Source organism: Podarcis muralis, chromosome 2 (genome assembly GCF_964188315.1).
Source record: "Podarcis muralis chromosome 2, rPodMur119.hap1.1, whole genome shotgun sequence".
NCBI classification, from domain to species: domain Eukaryota; kingdom Metazoa; phylum Chordata; class Lepidosauria; order Squamata; family Lacertidae; genus Podarcis; species Podarcis muralis.
This window is the reverse complement of record NC_135656.1, coordinates 5,645,341-5,659,729: the sequence shown is the minus strand read 5'-3', so window position 1 is coordinate 5,659,729 and position 14,389 is coordinate 5,645,341. Positions and strand designations below refer to the sequence as shown.

The 14,389-nt window shown below is 48.9% G+C and overlaps 1 protein-coding gene across 1 annotated transcript; it reads right to left on the bottom strand.

The window, feature by feature from the left end:
• Nucleotides 1-4,046: 4,046 nt before the first annotated feature.
• RND1 (Rho family GTPase 1) lies at nt 4,047-12,421 on the bottom strand. The gene is made up of 5 exons (XM_028721377.2): nt 12,165-12,421; nt 11,375-11,462; nt 9,467-9,576; nt 6,188-6,322; nt 4,047-5,078 (listed from the first exon to the last, which is right to left on the bottom strand). The coding sequence occupies exons 1-5, from the start codon at nt 12,282-12,284 to the stop codon at nt 4,833-4,835; spliced, it is 699 nt and encodes a 232-aa protein (XP_028577210.2). The 5' UTR covers nt 12,285-12,421; the 3' UTR covers nt 4,047-4,832.
• Nucleotides 12,422-14,389: the final 1,968 nt, after the last annotated feature.

Genomic DNA, 14,389 nt, shown 5'->3' with positions numbered 1-14,389 from the left:
ACGGGCACCAGCGGGTTCAAATTTATTTTATTTTTTGTTTATTGGAAGTTTTCCCATATTTTCCCCTTTAAACTCTTAAGGATTCACAAGGTGCCTGTCAGCATAAAGCAGAGCAAAAAAAAAAGCAATAAAAACATGGTGCACCACAAACTCTTGTGTGCCACCACGATTAATTTCATTCTTGGAGGTTTGCTGGCTTCTCAGCTAGTTGAAGGGCTGGTATTAGAAAGCATTTCGGCTTGTGGAGGTTGTGTTTGAGTGGAGGGAGAACTTGAGGGCCTCTAAGAGGCACAGGGTGTTATGGCGCTGGGGGATGGCAGATGGCCAGTGAAGGGCAGGCGTATCCAATGTATTAAGGCGGTTGCCTCTTCAGGGCCATCCCTCACCTGACAAGATTTGGGATGGCATGCCAACCTGCCATCTCTCACCTGCTGTTGTTAGAAGCCAAGTCAGTCCAAAATGCAAACAACTCTCACCCCCAGTTTGACTGTAGATGAGGTGGCTCACCTGGCATGTATCACCTGTGTGGATGGGCTGGGCAGGCTTGATCTGACCCAGTTTGCTCATCCTCCCGCCGTCCCGATACTTGAAGCAGCACCAACACTGGGGGTGCAGAGGCAGTTTTAGGGTAGTGTGACCAGTGTACCACAACAATGCTGTAGAACAGAGCACAAGAGAGGTGGGAGGGCACCAATTTTAGCATAAATTTGAGAGCCCAAAGCCCATCACTGGGTGCAGTGGAATTCATAGGAATTCTATCTAACTAGGAAGAAATGTGTCTGGAAGCTGGAATTGGATGTATTTTATTGACAATGGATCAGAGACTGAACAGGGATCTGGTTGGTGTAAAGCCTGCTCTGCTGCTCAACAGCCTTCCTTCCTGAGCTGATGCAGGTAGTCTTGGTGGTGGTTAGAGATGTGAAGGCCTGCGAGGGGGAATTCCACATTTTTTCCTAAGATTCTCCCCCCACCAGGCCTATACATCTCTAGAGATGCTGCTGGAGGAGGAGCTGGGAATGATCTGGTAATAAGTGAGGACTACAGGTCACCCCACCATTATGTATATATCACTTCCTGGTGAGATTCGGATTTGCAGTGGCTGTTATTCCATCTTGTGGTGTTAGGGGGACCATTTAATATTCCTGAATGCTTGGGATGGGCGTGTTCAATGGAAGCAATAGTACTGCTCTATTCTGCCTTGGTCAGACCACACCTGGAGTGCCGTGTCCAGTTCTGGGCAGTTTAAAGATTATTGACAAGCTGAAACATGTGCAAAGGAGGGTAACCAAGATGATAAGGGATTTGGAAACAAAGTCTTATGAGGAATGGTTGAGGGAGCTGGGGCTGTTTAGCCCGGTAGAGAAGACTAAGAGATGATAGCCATTTTCAAATATCTAAAGTGCTGTCACATGGAAGCTGGAGCAAACTTGTTTCCCCTTCTCTGGAGGGTAGGACCCAAACCAATGGATTAAAGTTACACACACACAAAAAGAGATTCTGACTAAATACCAGAAAGAACTTTGTGACAGCAAAAGCTGTTTGACAGTGGAATGGTCTTCTTCGGAAGGTGGTGGACCCTCTATTGGAGGTTTTCAAACAGAGGCTGGATGACCATCAGTCACGGATGCTTTAGCTGAGATGGGGTTGGACTAGATGACCCTTGGGACTCCTTCCAACTCTACATTTCTGTCATTCCAGTTGACATGACTTGACACACCTGTCAAGGCCCTAGTTTTGTTGCAGAATTGCAAGATGGAGAGGCATCATCTACACAGTTGCTCCTAAATCCCTTTAGCACTGTGGAGCCCAGCTGGCTCCCTCATTTTCTGTGGTCAATGAAATAAGTATGACAGTTGGATGACAAGTGGTGCAGTCCTGTAGTGAAGTTGACAGTCTAATGTATGGCAGTGATGACAGCGTATACAACTTATTCCATTACATCCACATTACATAGTGCCAGCCAGCGGAACAGGCAGGGATATCAGAATCTTGGGAGGCCTGCCATGATGGATTTGCAGCACAGTGCGAGAGGAAGTCACTCAACTCAGAGCTTGATGCCATGGGCATAGGGACAGGGCATAGGGAGGCTTCCAGAGTGCTGTTTTATGGAATGAGGTTCAGTTGTTGCAGCCTGAGCTTCTGAGTACACACTTGTGGTGGTCTAGCTAACTTTGCCCTCCCCCAGGTCAGCCTGTTTTCTCATCCTGCTGGATCAGTCCCAAGGCCTAGCTAGTCCAGCATTCTGAGTATTGTCTGTTCAAACCAACAGTGACTCACTGTGGTCAGAATCTTTCCCATTACCGACTAGCTGGTCCTTTCAGTTGAACCAAAAACCATAATTACTGTTAAAAGCAAAAATGAAAACCAGGGACCTTTCACCTCAGCAGCTAAGAGAGGGCACACCTGTGGAAGCTGTGACTCCTCTTTCCCATGACATAGTTCACTCCTGCAGTATCGCTGTTGCAACTAAGAGAGAATTAGTATGCCGGATATGATAGTAGGCCTTTATTTGCTGAGAGGGTAAAGTCCAGCACAGCATGAGATCCTGCTGGGCTACAGCCTTGCATAGTAAGACTAAGATATGTGGGAGAACCCTGGGTCAAGAGAGCTGGAGTGGGGTGTCTATCCTCCCTTCTGCCACCATTTCTCCCTCTCTCAGAAGGAAGGATCTCTGCCAGGTCTACCCAAGGGATTACTTAGGGCTTTGGATTTCAATAATTTTTATCCCTGTAACAGAATTAGGTTGCTACAGGATATTCATGAACCAACCACTTGGAAAGCAAAATGCTTAAAGCTTGCTCTAAACAGGATAAAACATGTAAAAACTAAGCAAATAATGATCAACAAGTGAAAAACAACTCTGCAAGTGTCAAGCTATTCAAATGTACTCTCTTGTTCAGGTACTCTAATTGTAGATATGCAGAGCCCTTTTAACAAACATTGGGTAGGGCATCATAAGGAGGGCTAGGACTCTTCAATCCTTTTGAGGAAAGCTGGAATTCAGGAGACTCTGGTAGGGCTCCTGCCCATTTCCCCAACAGCTGCAGTTGCAACACAAGCACAGCCAGGCAGTAACAGCAAGATCACAACTTATAGCTGGCCTCAGACATTCTCAAGTTAACTTCCAGCAGCAGGGGTCAGGTAGTCATGAGGCCTCAAGTGAGCTCTTTTGGGTCAAGAGAAGAGTACAGACAGCCTCGTGTGAGAAGCTTCTCTTACTCAAAGCACTCCATTCCACTTGAAACTACAGGATTAAAACTTCCATACTATATTCCACTAGCCAAATTTAGACATGGTGAAAGGATGCAGAATTCCAGCCCAGCTCAAACTAAGGCTTCTTGTAGTGCGGGTTAACTGTGGAACACAACCAGGTGAGGGCTTAGATAACCACTAAGAAGGGAGGCTATATACAATTTAACATCATTGTTACCTGCAACCACTTTGTACTGGAGTGCACTTCCATAGTTGATGCTTAAAAGGGAGCCACGACCTCCAGCATCCCAGCTTAATTGGATAGTGCTGGCATCATCTTACATTAACTTTAGCTAGAGTGATTGCAGAAGGTATGGCCCTCAATCAATATTATTCTAGCTGTATTCATTGTATTCCCCTCCACTCTAGAAGTATTGATAGGCTTTGGTATGAAGAAATTGTTTGGGGACTTGACCATTGTACTGGCAGAGAACCAAAACTGCTGCAGGAACTGTATCATTCCCTAATCAGAAGATCTGTAGCAGCAGACAACCTGTCCTAGAAATAAGCTATTCCTGAAACACACATTGTCACAGAGCATTGGGTATGTTCTAGAGTGCACTGAAGCATAGCACCAATGAGGCGGATTTGGCCAACTAACTGCTCACTTGAGAACATGCCCCAGAATCTATTGCAATGGACAGAGGCACCATAAGACATGTCAATGAGGAAAAGGATTCCCTAAAAGGCTCACTTTGGTTTGGACTTGGTATCTGCAAGTCAATCTCTCCCAGTTTCCTCCATGACCAGGAAAATCCAAGAATGATACTAACAAATAAGAATCCCCTCAAATGTGGATGTTAATCTGCATTATATTTTCATTAATAAATAGGTTTTTTTCTTTTAATAACACTGAACATTTAACAGATTTGCCCCATTTCCTTTCCTTCCCATACACAAAGAGACAATGTCTATAAAACAACCACTCCCTCGTCCTGCCCTCCACCCCCCTCCACCCGCAATTGCAGAGGCGAAGGAGAGGGTACCCGGACACCTCTCTGCTAGAGGGAGGAGGGTAAAAGGAAGGACACAATATTCGGCAGGCTTTGGGGGAGGGGAGAAGGGAGAAGTGATCTGCACTCGGCCTGCTTCACACAGGCAATGGAGACAAGCAGCTGATGGGAAGAGGTGATCAGGGCCAAACAAAGATATTAACTGTGCATCAGAAAGGGGGCGATTCTTTAGAACCTTCCAAATCTATGTGGAACGACCACCAGAGCCACTGCTGTCCACGATGTTGCTATGCCAAGGCCCAAGGCTTTCCGGAGCAGGGTTGGTCTTGGGCCAGCCTTCACCTTTGCAGTCCAGCCAAACTCCCCCTCCCCGCTTCATGTCTATCTGGAAGAAGCGCACACTGCAGCTGCATGGAGGGAAGCATTGCAATGCGGAAGGGGCGGCAGGCTTGCTCAAGCCGGCGAGGGAGTTGGGAATGGGATCCTTCTGGAGTCTCCAGGCCTGGCCCCTGGGAGCCAGGCAGCCCTCTCCCTTCCCCACCCCAGAAGGGCCAGCTGGAGGGCCCAGTGTCCGCAATGGTTCCACTGCCACCGCCACCCCCTGCTCCCCGGAAGTAGGCGGCCCCTTCACATGACAGAGCAGCTTTTCGCTTTCTCCTTCTTGAAAGTGGAAGAGATGAGCTCAGATCGGCTGGGAAAGCGGAGGAGTCTCTTGGGGAAACTTCGGGCTGGGCTCTTGGGGGGCTGGGGACCAGGCTTGCTCAGGCAGATGGACGCTGCTGTCCGGAAGATGCTGTGGATGCTTTTCTCCGATGTGAAGGCTGAACACTCCAGGTAGGTTTCTGCTCCTAGCTGCTTGGCCACAGCGCAACCCTGAAAAGGGAAAGAAAAAAAGAGGAGGGCATGAGGACTCAAGCCGAGGAGCAGAGCTAGTGCTCCAAATTAGGACACACATGTTGAGATGGTTGGCACATCATTGTTTTTGTTTGCTATATATTTTTGTGTTTTTATACTGCAAACTGTCCTGCAATGAAGGGTGGTATAGAACTGGGCTAAATAAAATTATTAAGCCATAGTTAGATGGAGCACTGTGGTTTACTATGAACATGCAGCGCACTGGCGCATGTTGATGAAAAGTACTCACTCCGCTCCTGCCCCACCGGGAAACAAGCCAGAGTCCGGATTGTCATTTGAAAGTAGGATCATGGTTTGCTTTCCCCAAAACAAACCACAAACAGTAAAGCCAAGATGCAGGTGCCAGAATGTAGTCTTCTGAAATGCATCACACTTGAGCAATTGGGCATTGGATTTGAAACAGTCCTATAGCCAGTGCAGCCAAAACACAGCCCAGGTGCCATGAAGCTGCCAATATCCATCTCAAGGAGGGATGTTCCTACGGTGGCTTGTTCCTCCCAAGACAGTTCCAACAAAAGGGCCATACTCCTAACATTCAAGATATCAAAGTTCTATTAAATTTCAAATTCCTCAGCGTATTTGTATTTCAGCAAGGCCACTTTATTATAGTTGGAGTAAGCCTTTGCAGAGAGGCTTGCAGTTTATATACCCAGTGGGTTTTAAAGAAATGTTTGTAGTTGGTATATGCAATTGGAGTGTTATTCTACCCAACCTAGGACTTCTAAGACTGCACAGATATATATCTATACTTATCTATAGATTGAAAATGTCATTCTTAGTTGGAATCCTTTTGTGAGGGTATGTTCAGAATGCCTTTTTAAGTTGTATACAAAGCTAATTTCAGTTTGCAAGGAAGCACATTCAAGCTCAAATTCCTTGAGGGATAACTTAAAACAAAAAAACCCCAACAACTTGAGGAAGGAATTTGAGCTTGAATTTAATCATCTGTGCCATCATATCTACAGGTGTAAGTAAAACCCTAAGCACAGAAGACTAAAAAAGAAGAAGACATCTACTGCTCAAGGAAGGGATTCATACTGGGGTGGGTGTGTAGGTGCAGACCTTACCTGTTCATAAGAGACAGGGGCTTGCTTTTGGTGGGACAATTCCATCAAGGTGCTGAGGTCGGTGCGCAGGTCTATCTTGCAGCCAATCAGCAACACACGGGTGCTAGGACAGTAGTCCAGGATTTCTGTCTTCCACTAGATAAACATAGAAGAGGAGGAGTTTGGATTTGATATCCCGCCTTTCACTCCCTTTAAGGAGTCTCAAAGCGGCTAACATTCTCCTTTCCCTTCCTCCCCCACAACAAACACTCTGTGAGGTGAGTAAGGCTGAGAGACTCCAGAGAAGTGTGACTAGCCCAAGGTCACCCAGCAGCTGCATGTGGAGGACCGGGGAAGCAAACCCGGTTCACCAGATTACAAGGCCACCGCTCTTAACCACTACACCACGCTGGCTCAATACCAAAGAGGAATTGAACCCTCTAGCATCCCAAGACTCAAAACGTGTCCCAGGTAGAGATATTGCCACATCACCATGAGGCAAGCTGTCCCGTCCTCTGGGGCTCACTTAACAAGCTGTTTTGCTAACTGGGAGAAGTCTAACATGGTGTTGCCATTGCTTAATTTCTGCAGTGGGCATGGGATTTTGAAAAACAGTGTCAAGAGTTCTGTGTGAAAATTCAAACGTGTGTTCTCTCTCTCTCTCTCACTCCCATAGACTGGGCACACCTGGAAGCAATCTCTATAGCCCCCTCACCATCCAACAGTTCTAACAGTTATGCATGACAAGAATTACAGAGCATTTGTGGAAATAAGAATAGAGAAGCAGCCCCAGAACCTAAAAATCCAGAATCACAGTCCTAAATAGCTAAAGGCAGATTTTAATTACCAGAAAAGAAACTGAAGGATAATATCTTTTATAGATCAGTTGGTTTGGTGTTATTAATATAGTCATATCTTAGGCCAAACCTCTTTCAAAAGACTTTAAAGACCTCCTCTCTTTCTTTGAGCAGGATAGGCTATGAAAAAAATGCAATTTCTAACAGAAGAAAGTAACACTAACTTTGGGATTAGCTGTCAGGCAGCGTATACTCTGCAGCTTCCTGAACAAGTGGATCAGCGCACATTTCCCCCTTAATAGCCACCCTATACTCCTTTGGCAATTGACTTCTCCGGATTTGTGCTTTTAATGTGTTTTAACCCACCAACGAATCCATTAGATGCTACCAATGAATTTGTGTCATATGGCTCACAAGTAATGGGACTCATCTAAAGGACTCATTGACTGCCTTACTATACAAGGAGTGCCAGCTTAGAATACTCTCCACATAGATTTAAAGCAGCAAGTATGTACAAACATGAAGGGATTGTGAACGGAGACGTTTCTAAATACAACGGCTCAAAGTGGCAAGAAATTCAAGTTGGAAACTAAGAACTGTTTTTTATATGTTAGGCTGATAGAGAGCAGGACTTTAGGGATACCTTGCTGGAGTATTTATTGAAGACCAGGGAGGAAAAGTTAAGTAAGGGGAACAGCAGCGCTATCCATTTGCAATTGTCCGTATGGCATGTAGAAATTGTGGGTGCTGGAGGCCTTTAAGGAGAGGCAGAAACGCATTTGTTTAGGGGGCTGAAAGGAGAGAATAACTAGATGATGTGGCAAGTCACTTTCAACTCTGGGGACACAGGATATTAGGCAGGGTCCTGGGCTCAGCAGTCCTGCTTTGCACGCAGAAGGTTCCAGGTTCAATCCACAGCAGCCCTAGGGTTAGGGTGAGACAACACTGGGCAAGGCAGCCTCTCATGCTGTGTTTTATGGCCTTTCAAAATATTGCCCCATAATTCTCCCAGACAACCTGGATCTCCAAGACCATCTGTAGTCTTGAAGGCCACTCTTCTTCAAACAGTGGTTGGGGAGGGGGGGGGAGAGACAGGGATGAGTTTTGCAGAATGGGCAGTCTCCATAAGAAAGTTGGGCACCTCGTTTATATTGTGCTTGTGTAAGCCCAGGCGTAAATAGCTCTCAGTATTGTGTATATCTGCATGTAAAGTTAAAACGGAAGAAATATTAACATGGAGCCAATTCCCCCTGTGTACCATACTTTGACAAAAGGGTCTCTGAGATCCGGATACAAGTACAGCTGGGATAGCTCAGCTGGTAGGGTATAAGGCTCTTAACCTCGGGGTCATGGGTTCGAGACCAAACTGGGCAAAAAGATTCCTGCATTGCAGAGGGTTGGGCTAGATGACCCTCATGCAGGCCCAGACAGAAGGGGGGGCCATATGGGCCACTTGGCCCGGGCCTCCGATTCCAAAGGGGGGCTCGGTCAGCATATTCACTATTGTATATCTATATTTCCCATTTTGTCTTTATATGCAGATACAGTTCAAGCCTTGAAATAAAATTATTTGTCAGCATAACTTTTGTGAAAATTATTTATATACTTACTTATTTGTAAGACTTCAGTTATCCACAGGGTAAAAAAAGGGGGACACATTATTTACCTGGCCTGGGCCACTCTGCAAGGCCCTGCCCTCATCATCCCTTCCAACTCTACAGTTCTATGAATCTACACTGGGGGACCTGCATTAGAGGTTCTTCCCCCCCCCCCCCCCGTATAACTATGCCTGGATGCTCATAGATTTCACAAGATCTGAGAGGAAGCATGAATGAATCATAGAATCATAGAGTTGGAAGAGACCACAAGGGCCATCGAGTCCAACCCCCTGCCAAGCAGGAAACACCATCAGAGCACTCCTGACATATGGTTGTCAAGCCTCTGCTTAAAGACCTCCAAAGAAGGAGACTCCACCACACTCCTTGGCAGCAAATTCCACTGTCAAACAGCTCTTACTGTCAGGAAGTTCTTCCTAATGTTTAGGTGGAATCTTCTTTCTTGTAGTTTGCATCCATTGCTCCGTGTCCGCTTCTCTGGAGCAGCAGAAAACAACCTTTCTCCCTCCTCTATGTGACATCCTTTTATATATTTGAACATGGCTATCATATCACCCCTTAACCTCCTCTTCTCCAGGCTAAACATGCCCAGCTCCCTTAGCCGTTCCTCATAAGGCATCGTTTCCAGGCCTTTGACCATTTTGGTTGCCCTCCTCTGGACACGTTCCAGTTTGTCAGTGTCCTTCTTGAACTGTGGTGCCCAGAACTGGACTTCTCATGTAGGTCAGGGACCAATGACCCCCTTAAGGATGCCTCTCTTACCAGGAGGCATATAAGTCTGGCTTGTGGAGCATTAAACTCCGTGCCAGCAGGTACCCCCAATCAGACTCTCAGGCCTTATTATAAGGGGGAGGCAGGGAATGGGGATGAGCACGCATCTCTCTCACCTTCTTCAGTGCGCTGTCCATGGTCTCAGGGCGGCTGACATCAAAGCAGAGCAGGACCGCATCTGAGTCGCTGTAGCACAGGGGGCGCACATTGTCATAGTATGGGGACCCTGTGCAGAGAGGAAGGTCATGAACCAGCTCAGGACACTCTCTCCCACCTCCACCAAAAATCAAAGCCAGTAAGCAGCATCTGATTCGAATAAGCCTTTTAGGTGAAAGTAAAAAGAACCCACCCACCCACCCTCCCCATTGCAGGGCTCTGCATGCTCACTCACACCCATTTTTATATTCAGCCTTCCCAAGGAATAGCTTCACCAGGGTTTATATAACCAAGGCCATCTTTCCACTACCCTTCTGCACAAGCCGTATTGAGGGCAGGAGGGGGGGTGCAGGGCTCCCGTTTTTCCCAGGGATTTTTTTTTTTGGGGGGGGAATGCAACATACAGGGAGGAACGGGTTGCTTAGCAACGCCACTCATCAGCGAGGACAGATAAAAAAAGGTTGCATATGTGCAAGGGATGTTAGGGATGCAAGAACTGGAGGTGGGGGTGGGGAACTGCTGCGTAGCGGCAAGGGGGTGGAAGAGGAGGAATAGGATCGCCCAGCACCCCCCTCTTCGAAGCAGCAGCAGCAGCAGCATCCAAAATGCTTCTGCAGCCCAGACGCTGCGTGCCCAGAATAGCAAGCAGCCCCTGGCTCCCTGCACCAGCACCATCACCATGGCAACAAGGGGGATCCGAGTAGCCAGGGACCCCCACCACCTCCAGCCCCCTTCAAAAGAGGGGATGCTGCAGCCATTCCCCATCCCCGGTTGCTAGGGCAACTCCACTACACCCCTCTCCACGCGCGCACACACAATACCCTTTGAGAGCCCCTTATTGTTAGTGCCCATTTCCTCCCAATTTCAAGACCAAAGTCCACACCAAGCCCCCTCTGCCCTGGGACCCCTCCTCCTTAACATGCACACAATGGACAAATCTCCTCCCTTCTGCATTCCACAGGAGGGGGGGGGGGATGAAATAATAGGCAAAGCTGGAAGACCACAGACCTTTCAGCAGCTTCCAAAGGCTGCAGGAGATGTGGGAACAAACGGGAGTGTTGGGGAAGCCGAGTGGGGGTGGCAGGAAAGAGGATTACTGCATTTTTACTTCAGCCCTGAGGGACTGGAGCCTCTCATTCTAACAGCCAGAAGGGCAGATTTAAGGTATTGCAGACAGCTGTCCAGCTGTGCACACACACAAACAAGTTGCTTTTTAGGGCAGCACCCCCTAAACACGGGGTCTTGGTTCTTTTTTGGCCAGGATTCCAACTCTAAGATGGTCTAAAGTCTTTGCCTCACCTACTCCTCCCTCCTTTGCAGGAGCCATCAGCTCTGCATACCAATGCTAGGTGTCCCCTTTTTCCAGCTCAGGACTGCAGTGCATAACACGTTCTCCCCCCCCCCCCCAAAGCTCTGAATTATGAAGAACCCCCCCACCCCTTCTAACTAACACACACACGATTCAAAGCCATTTACTAGGGCTAGCCAGATCCTTCCTTTAGATCTAGGTGGGTAGAACAGAATTTAATCCACACCCACAATTATCATTGTATTCTCCCGTACCCAAAGCTAAGGTAGACCAAGAGACAGAAACATCGACCGGACAGGATGCTCCCCACACTTCACCCCACACTGAGCCCTTGAGAAATCCTCACTTCCTCATCTATATCTGTTCTCAAAACTGATTCACTTGTATTGTTCACCTTTCTGGGATCTTATTAAAAGGGCGCTATACAAGTTGAATTATTATTATTATTATTGCCACAAGTTACCCCCTCTAGAATGGCCGCTTGACTGCAGCATAGCAGAAGGGTGTAGCTTGGTCCTTAGCAGTGGGGCAGAGTCCAGAAGGGGAAAGGGGGCCTCACCAGATGTGTCCCACAGACTGAGCTCCACCCGTTGCTCCTCCGTCTCCAGGCACGCCGTATAGTTCTCAAAAACCGTGGGCACGTATGTCTAGCAATGGAGACAAGATACACAAAGGCATTAGCTATAACTTTGTTGGTGGCGGGGTGGAAGAACTGTCAGCTACAGTGTCAAGCTCTGCCAGGAGAACGGTACCGATATCCAAGGATGCGAAGGGCAGGGAGGTCAGTACCTTCCAGTACCAACAGCGGTGGGGTCAGCCCCCGACGTTGTGGGTGTCCGGACACCCCATCCACGCATCATCAGACGCCGATTTGCAGAAGCCGGTTAGTGCGCAGCTATGTGCATCAAGCCCATTTCACAGAAAGGGGGGGGGGCGCCGAGGCCATATTGCCCGCTGTGCGAGCGGATGAGATACGACAGCAACGCGCGCGCCCCTTCCGAAAGAGCAAGCCCTCTCTGGCGCTCAGCTCCGCAGAAAAGAGGACAGGCAGGGAGAATCGGTGCCCAAGGCAGAACCCGAAGCGGGCCTGGAAAGGCGGGGAGGCAACGTCGCATCGTAGTCCCTGGAGGCGCGGGACGCCGTCACGTCGTCGAAGCTGAGTCGGTCTCCGCCGGATCGGGAGCCGCTGCGTCGCAGCTCCCCGAAAGTGAAAAGCAGGGCGCGGGCCGAAGAAAGATGGGGCGCTTTGGGCGATGCGACGTCTCCACCCCGACGATCCAGGCCAGCCCCAGGCCCGACCCCCGACGCCTCCTGCAAGCGGAGGCCCCGATCCCGGCTGGCCCACTTACCTCCGGGTAGCAGTCCTTGGCCAGCACTTGCAACATGGCAGTCTTCCCGCAGTGCACATCCCCGACGAGAACCAGCTTGCAGCGGGCCACCACCGGCTGAGGCGCTCTCCTCTCCCTCATGACGGCGTCGAGGGGCGAAGCGGGGCGCACCGGCCGACGTCTCTGCAGCGCAAAAGGGAACGGAGAAAATCCCTGCGCGACTCCCGGCTGCTGGCGCGCGCTGCCTCCCTCCCCGGCTGCAGGACTCTAACTAAGCCCGGCGGGGCGGGGGAGGCTACCTTTATAGATGACAGGAGACGCCAATGACCAGCGGAGGCGGGACTCGGCGCAGCCAACCAGGAGAGGCCGAGCTCCGACCTGGTGGCCAGTGATAGAGACCAAGGCGGCTGAGTCAGAGTTCCTTTCCCTCCTTCCTCCTCAGGTTAAAGCTACATCCCGGGGCCTGGAAGGATTTCTCCCCTTTCGGGCTCAGGGTACAATTGGGGGAGAGGCGGGTTACGGCAAAAGAAGAGCGTTCAAGGCACCGTGGGGCAAATCAAGTTGAGATCCCTGCGTTACAGGGGGTCGGACTAGATGCCTCTGGGGTTCCCTTCCAGGTCTAGAGGTTCTATGGTTCAAAGTGTAAATCATTTAAAGGGGGTCCTTGGTGTTTGCTTTTTCATGTGGCTAGAGCTGGAGCAGGCTTGAAGGTTAGGTTTTGGAAAGAGAGTTAGAATCATAGAATTGTAGAGTTGGAAGGGACTACGAGGGTCATCTAGTCTTGCATGTAGGAATCTTTTTGCCCACCATGGGGTTCAAACCCATGATCCTGAGGTTAAGAGTCTCCTGCTCTATTGACTGAGCTGTCCTAGGAGTTGTCAGGATTTTTTTTAATCAACCAGTGACTAAGTGTGTTGGTTTAATGACCAAACAATTTTTTTTTTGTTTCAGTGTCACACGTAGGAGGAAATGGACAACATCCTGCCAAATAGTCTTGCTCCCCAAACAAGTGTCATTCAAATGCTCAACTTTGAAATCACTTACACAGATCCCGAAATCTGTCCTAATTCGGGCCTGGGTTTTTTTTTTTATAGCAAGTTAATAATTCATTTGCTGCCAGCTTCCAGGTTAAAAATAGCTCAACAATAGGAAGAGGCAGACGCAGAATCAGCTGGTTGGTAGTTTTCAGAGGGTATGGCTGTTTTGCTGGCTGGAAAACATACTAGTTTTGTATGTTGCAGGTGAAGGAACTGGGAGCACAAAACATTTTTATGATATAGGTTTATTCTGTATGTCGATGAGGCAGAGGCAGAGCAAACCCCAACCCAGACATACAGAAGGCTTGGGCTTGATTTAATTTGATTAGGTGGGATGAGAAGGGAAGGAAGAAAAGGAAGGGGATGGGGAAGGAATGGATATCTTAATGCCAGGTGTTTCCCCACAATATTGTAAGAAGGCTTTGATGATTTGCCTTGCTTTGTACAACAACAAATCACACTTTTGTCAATGTACATCTTTTCCTGGGAGGTATTGTCTTGAGTACTGTTTTGTATGTTTTGTTTCTTTTTCTTCTTTCAAAACCACCCCTAAATCTAGAAATCTCAATGTCTGCATTTGTATTTTCATTTTTTACATGTAAGCCTCAAGTACAGTCTTTGAGATATGTGCTTTGAGACACTTGGTGAGTCTGCATGTGTGGGTCTGTTTGATCTCACCTCAATGATAGAATTATAAGGTAAAGGTAAAGAGACCCCTGACCATTAGGTCTAGTCGTGGCTGACTGGGGTTGCGGCGCTCATCTTGCTTTACTGGCTGAGGGAGCCGGCGTACAGCTTCCGGGTCATGTGGCCAGCATGACTAAGCCGCTTCTGGCGAACCAGAGCAGCGCATGGAAACACTTGTTTACCTTCCCACTGGAGCAGTACCTATTTCAGTGTTTCCCAACCTTTTTTGGGCAAAGGCACACTTGTTTGATGAAAAAAATCTTGAGGCACACCACCATTACAGCCCCGTGACGTCAGCGCGCAGCGTCACGCCGGGAGGGAAGGGAGCCGGGGCGCTGCTGCTGCTGCTGCTGCTGCTGCCGCCGCCGCTCCCGGCAGGCATGGGCCCAGCTGAGGCGGCGGCGGCTGTTGTGGTGGTGGCGGCGATAGCGGGCGGAGGAGGGGGCGGCGGCGGGGCCGAGGTGGCCGGCGGCGGCGGGGGAGGCGGCGGCGGGTGGAGCAGGAGGGCAGCCGAGGCCGGTG